The 12,085-nt window shown below is 41.0% G+C and overlaps 3 protein-coding genes across 3 annotated transcripts; all 3 read left to right on the forward strand.

The window, feature by feature from the left end:
• The first annotated feature begins 277 nt into the window (after nt 1-277).
• LOC117258831 (P2Y purinoceptor 1-like) lies at nt 278-2,297 on the forward strand. The gene has a single exon (XM_033630000.2). It carries the CDS (start codon nt 1,039-1,041, stop codon nt 2,143-2,145), a length of 1,107 nt encoding a protein of 368 aa, XP_033485891.2. The 5' UTR covers nt 278-1,038; the 3' UTR covers nt 2,146-2,297.
• Nucleotides 2,298-6,620: 4,323 nt separating this feature from the next.
• On the forward strand, nt 6,621-8,728 carry LOC117258692 (P2Y purinoceptor 1-like). The gene has a single exon (XM_033629785.2). The coding sequence runs from the start codon at nt 6,626-6,628 to the stop codon at nt 7,736-7,738; it is 1,113 nt and encodes a 370-aa protein (XP_033485676.2). The 5' UTR covers nt 6,621-6,625; the 3' UTR covers nt 7,739-8,728.
• A 2,322-nt stretch (nt 8,729-11,050) lies between these two features.
• On the forward strand, nt 11,051-12,049 carry LOC117258023 (P2Y purinoceptor 1-like). The gene has a single exon (XM_078170397.1). It carries the CDS (start codon nt 11,069-11,071, stop codon nt 12,047-12,049), a length of 981 nt encoding a protein of 326 aa, XP_078026523.1. The 5' UTR covers nt 11,051-11,068.
• Nucleotides 12,050-12,085: the final 36 nt, after the last annotated feature.

Genomic DNA, 12,085 nt, shown 5'->3' on the forward strand with positions numbered 1-12,085 from the left:
TTTCAAAATTCTGTTTTCACAGGAAATTTAATGTTACACATAGTCTATTTCAAAAAAAGGCACTACGTTGGTACAACATCGCAAATTGACGTTGTTTTCCTTCAACAAAAATGCGTGGTTAGGTTTAGAAAACAGAACAGTTTGGCTTTGGAATGATGCAGGACACGATGGTGATGGGTCCAACAAACACTGATTTTCACCCAAGAGAGCGCTCTCTTGGGTGAAAATCGGTGTTTGTTGGACCCATCACCATCGATTCCACCCACCCCAGTTGGACTTTCGCTGCCTTAACTTTCGTCCTTGTCCCGCCGCGTTTCCCCTTGACGCCACCGGGCAGCATTGAACTATAACGGCAACCGGCGATGTATCATGCCGACGTTAAAGGGCGGCTTTTTTCATTGGTTTTTGATGCTGCAAGTCACTGCTCAAGCTCCAGATTTTGGTGAATTCGGAGTGAGACTGAGCTTGAACTACACACAAATTTGTTCTGCGCACATTTCATGAATGAGACCCACTGATTGTACCTGACATGTGTAACACCCTTAGTAGACTACAGAAGTATTATCAGCAAAATGAACTTAAGGCAACTTCATGTATCAAAAGTAATAGTACCCGTTATGCAAAATGGCCTCAAACAGTTATATTATTTGATTATTTTACATAAACCTGTGAGCAGAATTTTACTGTTGCAGCTGTGAAAGAGGAGCTGATTTGAGCTACTTTATTTGCTGTTGGGCATTTGATAACAAATCATATTTTAATATTAGATACAATAACATTTACATTCATTTGGAGTCATGTTTCTGGCTACCTGGTGAATGCCTGGCTGTTTGCTCTTTGTTTGTTCCACTCTTCAGTGACATTTTTAGCTCTTCAGCTGCTAAATGCTCATCTATGTTCTAAGTTAATGAAGGTGCATTTTACACCTTATGAGAAAAATATGATTACATGCAGCCTGTGTGTCGTCTTGTCATATGATCAACTTCCTGTCTGAGATCACATTTCAATATTCTGATTAATCATGATAAGAGTCTAAGAATGACGAAAGTTTCACAGGAAATTGCCCAAGTTACTTCAATCACTCTTGGCACCACAGCATACCTGCTTTACACTATTTGCTGCTTTTCGGGAGACAGAATGAACAAGTCGTCCTGTCCTCGTGTCAGCTTTGACTTCACAGGCAGATTTCTGCCTCCTGTTTACATCATAGTCTTCATCGTTGGTCTGGTAGCTAACGGATGGGGACTGAAGTCTTTGCTGCACAACTGGAAGAAGCTAAAAATCATCAATGTTTTCATTCTCAACCTTGGACTTGCTGATATTTTGTACCTGCTCACTCTCCCGTTTTTGATGGTGTACTACTTTATGAAGAGTAAATGGATCTTTGGAGACGCATTCTGCAAGATAACAAGATTCTGCTTCAACCTGAATCTCTATGGCAGCATTGGGTTCCTCACTTGTATAAGTGTGTACAGGTACCTGGCTGTTGTCCATCCACTGAGAGTGATGGGAAGATTAACTCTGACTCGTTCTGTGGGGATCTCAGTCATGGTTTGGCTGTTCGTGAGCATTCAAAGTCTCCCGGACATGCTCTACAGCAAAACATTTGGAAACAACACTGGCAAATGTTACGATACCACCAATAACTTCTATGTTGAGAGTTACCTGAAATACAGCCTTGGATGGACATTCAGCGGGTTTTGTATCCCATTCCTCATCACACTGGGCTGCTATGGACATGTGATTGTTGTTCTCTGCCGCACAAATACCACTCACAAGGTACTGAAACAGAGAAGTCTGAAGTTGTTGTTCATCTTGATTCTTCTCTTCTCTGTTTGTTACATCCCCTATCATGCATTCAAGAATTTCAACCTTATGGCAAGACTTTTGACAAGTCAAGGTCTTTGCCCTGAATGGTCCAATGGCGTCTACATCGCTCATCAGATAAGTCGTGGCCTTGCATGTCTGAACAGTGCTCTCAACCCTCTGGTTTACCTCCATGGTAATGAAGAAATTCCTGCTCAGCTCAGACAGCTGCTCCAACAAGCGCGTCCGAGGTTCAGCCGTTCAGGTCCATCAAACTCCAGCAGTGTACCCATGGCACAAATTGCAGATGGAGGTTTAACACAAGACAAACATGTTTAACAGTAACATACATTTCTATTTGTTCCATACAGTTCGAAGGAGGAATTATGTGTTGTTTCTGTGTATTCGTATTATTTGTGTTAATTGATCTGTATAAGTGTGTTTTATTTCTTTCATGGTCTGTTGAGTAAAGGAAACTTTGTATCATCTGACTTCAAGTTAATTATTGGGAGTTTTTAATGCTGTGTGGTCTCTGTGAATTCAGATGTTACGGGATTCTTGTGTTTATCACTTAAGCGTAGATCATCCCCAGGGATTGATTTTATTTCAGTTTCAAATAGGGTTTCCAGATTTAACATTTATCCACCTTTTTTACCATTGCATCAAATGTTGCATTGAATGACATGTAAGGAGCAGGAATAGACTAAACCATCTCTAACTGCCTCTAAACACAGCTAGAGCCGAGTGAGTGACAGCTTATGCAGCCTGAGCACCAACACACACTGGCAAGTCTGCCTCAAGAAAGGGAAATCAGGGTTCTAAAAAAGAGAAGAAGGTAAGACAGCGAATTGACTTTGAAATAAAACTTTGCATGCGAGACATGGATCAAGAGATACAGGGCAGGGAGTCCACAGACACTGTTGATGCACAGAGCCCAGACTTTGCTGCTGCACCCCTGACTTTAATGTTGTAACTGACAGAGAGCAACACAGCGCTGTCTTTAGAGCTGAACTTTTGTCAGACGCCCTGTTTCTTTTAATTCCTGTGGCTCACTTTGAAAACTCCACAGTGGGTGAGAAACAGCTGATTCATGAAGTTTGAAATGAGGAATTATCTGCACAACACTTCCTCATTTAACCACAAAACATAAATAAGCTGGCAGTTGGCTGGAGGGAGATCACAAGGAAGCTGGAAGTCTCTAGTAAATGGCCATCACTAATAACAGCTTTACTGTTGGCTATATGAAATATAATTCTGATTAATATCACAGTATAAAACATGTTCTCTGTTTCTAGAGTACAAACCCAGGAAGACAGCAAGTACTTGCCCACCTTACGGGTGGTTACGTCTCCAGTCGAGCTCACAGCTGATAGGCAGCCTGCAACGTTTGTTGACATGACATAATTCATGAGACACACATTTCCCATGAACTGATTTTGAAAAAAGTATGTGCAATGCACCTGTGACACAACAATATCAGAGGAAATTCACAGTAAGGATACTGTCATGTGTATTTGGCATGGAAATATAAGAATCAGGCACATGATCTCAGCAAGATGATTCTGAAGTAAGTGTTAAGAATACGTTACTTAGTTTGAGTCCTCTCATGGAAACATTACAAATTACATTTTATCGCATGTATTCAGTAATCAGACGTGGAATATGATTTTAAAGTAACCCTCTCAACACTGGGTCTCATTCATGAAAAGTGAGTAAATCTGTGTGTAGATTTGCACATAAAAGCCTACGCTACTAAAAACCTACTCTGGATTCAGGAACGCCGCGGGAAACTCAGATTTGATCATAAACATGTGTGTATGATCATGAATGCCAATCCATCGTAAAGTGACAGCGCGCTCCCGGTAATCAGCAGTTAGCATAAATCCCCGCCCATGAATAGCCAATGACCACCATATAAGGAGGTGTAGGTGCATCCAGTCGACCTGTCAGTCATGGCGCAAACAAAGAAAGAAAGAGAAAGAAAAAAGATTTCTTCCGAAGCAGAGATCGAAATAATTTTGGGTGAAGTGGACTTAAGAAAAAACATTTTATTTTCTTCAGTTAGTAGTGGTGTGACAGGGACAGGCAAAGCGAAGGCCTGGAGGGAGGTAACAGATGCTGTTAATGTTGTCTCTGTGGTACAAAGAACCATGTCAGAGGTGAAGCGTAAATGGTTTGATATGAAACTGGATGCAAAGAAACGCATAAGCGCACACACAAAAAAATACAGCGGTCACCAAACAAACAGAAGATTCATTTGTGGGGTTTTGAATGAAGTGGGAACGGGAAACCAGAGATGTTTTGTGCGTAATGGATAAACTCTAAATCAGTGATGGCTGTCGGAATGTAGAGCTATTTAACATTTACTTTAACAAATGATATGGATAACATATAACCTACAGCAGTTTGTATGCATTGTCTTCAAATTATTTGAATCTTAATAGCCTAAAGCTCTGTTTTATACAACGTAAATTAAACATTTTTCAAATCAGATTTATTCATACAAATAATGAAAAAGCCACAAAAAAAAACAAAAAAAAAAAACGTGTTGTCTCAAATAATTCTTTCAGCTGGCGCATGCTCCTTCGTGGCTCCACCACCTGCTGCTCCTGCTGCTCCTGCTGAACCCAGGCACCGAGGCCAAAGAGGCTGTGATCCAGCTGTCCTTACGGATATTTTTATTATCATCATTCAACATGTAGAAAGAACGTGTAATCTATTGAGTTGAGTGATTTACATAGATAATTCACAATCATGAACCTAATCTGGATCTTAAACCTGCTAATTGCCAACTAATTTAACTAAATGTGTTATATTTTTAATATTTTGTCATGTTTAGATTACGTGTTTCAAAGGCATCTGTGTATTGTGTACATAACAGAGCGCAATACAAATTAAAATTGTAATTTCCAATAGTGACAAGCAATATTTATGTGCTTTACTAAATTTACACAAGCATTACGAGTGGTCAGGAGCAGGAGTAGATTTTGTTAGTAGCTATGAAAAGATCGGAGCTACTAAAATATTGATGAATGTGGACATGCACGTAAATTTCCATCTGCGAACAGTTTACACACAAATTCCTTCTGCTCACGTTTCATGAATGAGACCCATTGTCTTCTTTCAAAATACACTTCTGTTTTCACAGGAAATTTAATGTTACACAGTCTATTTCAAAATAAAGGCACTACGTTAGTACAACACTGCAAATTGACGTTTTTTCCTTCAACAAAAATACGTGGTTAGGTTTAGAAAACAGAACAGTTTGGCTTTGGAATATTGCAGGACGTGAACACCGCTCTCTTGGGTGAAAATCGGTGTTTGTTGGACCCATCACCATCGATTCCACCCGCCCCAGTTGGACTTTCGTTGCCTTAACTTTTGTCCTTGTCCCTCCGCGTTTCCCCTTGATGCCACCGGGCGGCATTAAACTATAACAGCAGCCGGCGATGTATCATGCTAAAAACCTACTCCTGATTGATGAACGCTGCGTAAAACTTGGATTGCATCAACACATTCTCACTCCAACCTCGTCACATGTCCACGTTTGGTCATGGACTTTCCACGTCCACATACGACGTTCAAGGTACCCTGGGTATGTTGGTTGTTGAGGTTCTGGGACGCCGTTTTTTCCTTCCAACAAAAACACGTGGTTAGGTGTATGAAAAAAAACAGGGTTTGGCTTTAGGATGCGAACACCGCTCTCTTGGCTGAAAATCTGTGTTTGTTGAACCCATCACCCTCACTCCCACCCGCCCCAATTGGACTTACGCTGCCTTAACTTTTGTCCTTGTCCCGTCGTGTTTCCCACCAGCACTGCTGGACACTGTTAACTATAACAGCAAACGGCCGTATATCATGCCGACCTTAAAGGGTGGCTTTTTTTGTTGGTTTTTGACGCCACAAGTCACTGCCCATTCACCAGATTTCGGTGACTTCGGAGTGAGACTAGGCTTGAAATACTTGTAAATTTCCTTCTGCGAACAGTTAACACACAAATTTGAATGTAAACTGACCCACTGATTGTACCTGAAATGTGTAACACCCTTTGTAACCGACAGAAGTATCATACACAAAATTAACTTCAGGCAACATCATGTATCAGAAGTCATAGTACCCGTTATGCAAAATGGCCTCATATTGTTATATTATTTGATTATTTTACATTAACCTGTGAACAGAATTTTGCAGCTGTCAAAGAGGAGCTGATTTGAGCTACTTTTTACGTTGAGCTACTGTTGGGCATTTTATAACAAATCATATTTTAATATTAGATAAAACAACATTACCATTCACATTAAGATAAAAACAATGACTGGTTACTGCATTTTGACTGTACTTAGAAATCCTTTATTAATACATGGATTAATGAAGGATTTTAACTACAGTCAGAGGGCCTCGGATGAATTTTGGACTGCCTGCCTGCACCATGGACTTCATCAATGAGTGAGCTGGCCAGTTGTTGATTTTTATCTTTATGTAAGTATTTGGCCCATCCTCGAAGAACACCAGATTCTTCACATCTAACTACATAGTGCCTCAACTCAGTGCAGCACTCCGTATTTTTTCCTCAACATTTACATTAATTTGAAGTCGTGTTCCTGGCTACCTGGTGAATTTCCTGTGATGCCATTTGCTCTTCATTTGTTCCACTCTTAAGTGAAATATTTGGCTCTTCAGCTGCTAACTGCTCATCTATGTTCGAAGTTAATGAAGGGGCATTTTACACCTTATTAGAAAAATATGATTACATGCAACCTGTGTGTCGTCTTTTCAAATGATCAACTTCCCGTATTTCATTCTAATTTTCTGTTTAACCATGAGTCATGTCAAGTTTGTAAATCATGACGAAAGCTTCACAGGAATTTGTCCAGGTTACTTAAACCATTCTTGGCATCACTGCATGTTGTTTTACAGTATTTGCTGCTTTTCAGGCGACAGAATGAAGAACACCTCTTGTCCTTGTGTCAGCTCTGACTTTAGAGGCAGATTTCTGCCTCCTGTTTACATCATAGTCTTCATCATTGGTCTGGTAGCTAACGGATGGGGACTGAAGTCTTTGCTGCACAACTGGCAGAAGCTAAAAATCATCAATGTTTCTGTTCTCAACCTTGGACTTGCTGATATTTTGTACCTGCTCACTCTCCCGTTTTTGATGGTGTACCACTTTATGGGGGGTAAATGGATCTTTGGAGACGCATTCTGCAAGATAACAAGATTCTGCTTCCACCTGAATCTCTATGGCAGCATCGGATTCCTTACTTGTATAAGTGTGTACAGGTACCTGGCTGTTGTCCATCCAGTTCGTGTGATGGGAGGATTAACTCTGGCTCATTCTGTGGGGATCTCAGCCATGGTTTGGGTCTTGGTGAGCATTCAAAGTCTTCCGGACATTTTCTACCCCAAAACATTTGGAAACAACACTGAGCAATCATGTTTTGATTCCACCAGTGACACCTACGTTGAGAGTTACCTGAACTACACTCTTGGACGGACATTCACTGGCTTTTGTATCCCATTCCTCATCACACTGGGCTGCTATGGACATGTGATTGTTGTTCTCTGCCGCACAAATACCACTGACAAGATACTGAAACAGAGAAGTCTGAAGTTGTTGTTCATCTTGATTCTTCTCTTCTCTGTTTGTTACATCCCCTATCATGTTTTAAAGAACCTCAGCCTCTGGTCAAGAGTTCTTCTCAAACAGGAGATATGTGCTGAATGGTCCAATGGAGTCTACATTGCTCGACAGATAAGTTGTGGCCTTGTATCTCTGAACAGTGCTCTCAACCCTCTGGTTTACCTCCATGGTCATGAAGATATACCTGCTCAGCTTAGACAGCTGTTTCAACAAGCTTGTCAGAAGTTCAGCCGTCCACCTCCAAAAAACTCCGGCAGCGTGCCCATGGCACAAATCACAGAGGAACTTTAACACAAGACGAACATGTTTAACAGTAACAAATCAACATAAATCTGTATTATTATATTATTATGTTAATATAAGAGTGCTCTGTTTCTTTCATGGTCTGTTGAGTAGAGAAAATTTTGAATTATATGACTTCAAGTTAATTATTGGGGGATTTTAATGCTGCGTGGTCTCTGTAAATTCAAATGTTAAGTGAGTCTTGTATTTATTGCTAAGTGTAGATCATCCCCAGGGATTGATTTTTTTCTGTTTCAAATAGGGTTTCCAGATTTAACAGTTATCTACATTTTTTAATGTTGTATCGAGTGAAAATGGGCATAGAGATGTTTTATTATTTATACATGTAAAAAAACCAAATAAATGATAAAATATCCGTCCACTGTAATGGACAGTGGATCTGAGTGTCACTGGAAAATGAAAAGGGAAATACTGTTCTGAAATGATTTTCTAATGATACATTCGGCTCATAATGCATTTCATTGATTGTGTGCACAGAATATTCATCTGTGGAGGTTTTAACCTGCTGTTTTCTGGAGATACTTAAGAAATTAAGGATATTTTGAGTTGTGATGGCAAATACGATACAAAATATGCAATATAAATGTAAATGTAAATATGCAACATGTGTGATGATACAAAATTCATATATGCAATGTGTCCAAAAGCATCAATTTATTCATTGATGTGAGTCAACTGTTCATGAAAAATAAATGATGTCGTGTTCATGTGTCATTTTTCCCATTCGATGGTTTCTGTGTTAAGATTCTTCGTCCATTGGAATGGACAGAAAAAAAACATGTACTAAAGTATTGTAATAAAAAAAGAAATGCTCATAATTTATGTGTGCATTCAGAGTATAAATCCACCATTAGGCCCTGATCACACAGAAAGCGTTTTGCAGGCTGCAGAGCTGTGTGGGTACATGAGACCCTAAAGAGGAGGGTGGATCATGGGGAGTACCACCAGTTGGTCCAGGAGCTTTTCCTCCGTGATGGACGTTTCCAGGCATATTTTAGGATGACTCAGGGGCAGTTTGACAACCTGCTGTCTATCATTGGGTTGTATAGCTCTGGGCATCCAGCAACCGCTACCACCAGTTTCTCCTCCGTTGTTTACCAACTGTAAACCTGTTGTGACAACTACAGAAGGTCCGCCTCTCAAATCATCCGATTGGACAATGGGAAAAAAAGATGACAAAAAGGGAGATGACGTGGGGTGTGTTTCTGCCTTGAGCTGAAGTTTTTTCAACTCAAAGAGCTCAAAGCGTTTGGCAAAAACCTCAGGCGCCTAGAGCGCAAAGAGCAAAAAGATTCATTCTCATTAAGAACAATTACAAAAAGGTGCCTCCAGCTGCTAAAACGCTCTCTGTGTGATCAGGGGCTTATTGATCACTGGCGCACATTGTATTGTATTGTTTATGTACAAACTGGCAAACTAGCATCATGATGATCTTCAGGTTTCCCTTTTGGAATAACGAATACAGACTACTGCTGTCTGCTGGTGTGGAGAGTTATTTCTTCTCACACAGGCAGAATGCATGTACTGGAACACCATCGGCTGTAGTCTTTACAGTATGTTCAAGTGCAACTTTTTGGCCAAGTCACAGACAACGTGAGGCAAAACGACCATCGGTTTCAACGCTGCTAATTCTTTGATGTTGGTTTGGTGTGTCTGGGCCTCCAAGGCCAGAAACCATCGAATGAGGCCAAAGTCTCCAACTTGTGATGTCGTTAAGTATAAAGTCAGGAGCTGGTCCACAGGCAATAAATGGGAGCCCAGTTTTGTGGACCCACATAATGTTCTCTTTTTCATACCCATATGAGTTTTATTCTTTTATTGTGTTCTCAATTCTGAAACAGGAAATGTATCCATATACATGTGTATCCTATAGAACAGTGGTTCCCAACTGGTGGGTCACCGTCCAAAAGGGGGTCGTGGGTTCACTCCGTACGGACCACAAGTGACGTGAACGTGTCAAGTTTTAAGTACAGTGTATTTTCAGCATAGAGCTTTTATTTTTAAGTGCTGTTTCCTGTTGTAGAGTGAGTGTAGATGAGTAACAGACAGCTACTTGTAAGAGACAGGAAAGTAGCTTGACAACATGGCTAAACTCAAGTGTGGAGCTGAATATTTTAAACTGTGTGAACCTTGAACTAATGACTAAGGACAAATCTGGACCAGTTGGGAACCAGTGCTGTGGAATATTCCTCTGGGTGCTCTCAGTGACATCTGTAACATATTTCCCAATTCATTATCTATGGAGCAGCTTCAGTTCTTATACCCTATGACATCACAAATTTGAGTTATAGCAGTCTAGTTTTTGGATTGGTTGGTTGTTTATGTTTACTAATATTTTTGGACTGTCTAAGACCATTAGCCTGGAAATCCAGACTCAAATCTAGAAAGATTTTGAGTCTGGCCCTCACCGATACACCCTTCCTACGCAAGGGGCGGCACTAACTGAGGCATATTAAATGCCGCCGCATGCAACTGGATAGCACGATAGCCAATCAGAGCAAAAAACAAGGTGACGTATTCATTGCACTAAGTCCCATTTGTTTGCTGAACAGTGGGGCTAACTGATATATATGCTTTTGCTGTGTCCCGTCAGCAAAATGGCAAAAACTTCCTTCCTGGAAGCGAAGGCTTCTAGGGCAGTCTTCTGTTCCTCTCTCAAGAAAAAAGATAAGTGTAGTTGGCTTAGCGTTTCTTCCAAACCTCCGACTCCTACGGCGCAGCGCTGTCTTCATCATGTTACGCCCGCCCAGAGCCCGCATCTATTAGACAGACTGATCTGATTGGTCCGATTGCCGATTCAGCGGGCTCTGCTCGTCAGGGCCAGATCTCCGTGCGGTGCAAATTCGAATTTGCTGGGGGCGGGGCATCTGGATTTCCAGGTTATTACTGTAGATCAAAGGAATTCTGAAAATGGGCCAATCGCCCCTTTATCCTGTGAGCAGAACTTTACTGTTGCAGCTGTCAAAGAGGAGCTGATTTGAGCATAACAAATCATATTTAATTATTAGATACAACAATAATAGCATTCATTTGGAGTCGTGTCTCCGGGTGAATGTCCTGTAATTTCTTTCCCTCTTTGTTTTGGTTAAGTTAATGAAGGTGCATTTTACACCTTCTGAGAAAAATATGATTACATGCAGCCTGTGTGTCATCTTGTCATATGATCACATTCCTGTCTGAGATCACATTTCAATATTCTGATAAATCGTGGTAAGACTTTAAGAATGACGAAAGTTTTACAGGAACTGGTCTGAGTTACCTCAGCTATTTTAGACACCACACTTGCTTTACAGTATTTGCTGCTTCTCAGGCGACAGAATGAAGAATACAACTGGTTGTGTCAGTTTAGACTTTACAGGCAGATTTCTGCCTCCTGTTTACATCATAGTCTTCATCGTTGGTCTGGTAGCTAACGGATGGGGACTGAAGTCTTTGGTGCACAACTGGCAGAAGCTAAAAATCATCAATGTTTTCATTCTCAACCTTGGACTTGCTGATATTTTGTACCTGCTCACTCTCCCGTTCTTGATGGTGTACTACTTTATGAGGGGTAAATGGATCTTTGGAGACGCATTCTGCAAGATCACAAGATTCTGCTTCTACCTGAATCTATATGGCAGCATCGGGTTCCTTACTTGTATAAGTGTGTACAGGTACCTGGCTGTTGTCCATCCAGTGAGAGTGATGGGAAGATTAACTCTGACTCGTTCTGTGGGGATCTCAGCCATGGTTTGGGTCTTGGTGAGCGCTCAAAGTGTCCCGGACGTGTTCTACACCAAAACATATGGAAACAGCACTGAGAAATGTGTTGATACCACCACCAACACCTACGTTGAGAGTTACCTGAACTACACTCTTGGACGGACATTCACTGGGTTTTGTATCCCATTCCTCATCACACTGGGCTGCTATGGACATGTGATTGTTGTTCTCTGCCGCACAAATACCACTGACAAGGTACTGAAACAGAGAAGTCTGAAGTTGTTGTTCATCTTGATTCTTCTCTTCTCTGTTTGTTACATCCCCTATCATGTTTTAAAGAACCTCAGCCTCTGGTCAAGAGTTTTGTGTAAACAGAAGATATTTGTCAAATGGTTAAAAGGGGCAGACATTGCTTATCAGATAAGTCGAGGCCTTGTGTGTCTGAACAGTGCTCTCAACCCTCTGGTTTACCTCCTTGGAAATGAAGATATTCCTGCTCAGTTCAGACAGCTGCTCCAACAAGCTCGTCAGAGATTCAGCCGTCCGCCTCCAACAAACTCTGGCAGTGTGCCCATGGCACAACTCACAGGAGTTTAACACAAGATGAACATGTTTAACAGTAACATAAATTTA

This window comes from Epinephelus lanceolatus, chromosome 8, assembly GCF_041903045.1.
Source record: "Epinephelus lanceolatus isolate andai-2023 chromosome 8, ASM4190304v1, whole genome shotgun sequence".
In the NCBI taxonomy this organism is placed as follows: Eukaryota; Metazoa; Chordata; class Actinopteri; order Perciformes; family Serranidae; genus Epinephelus; species Epinephelus lanceolatus.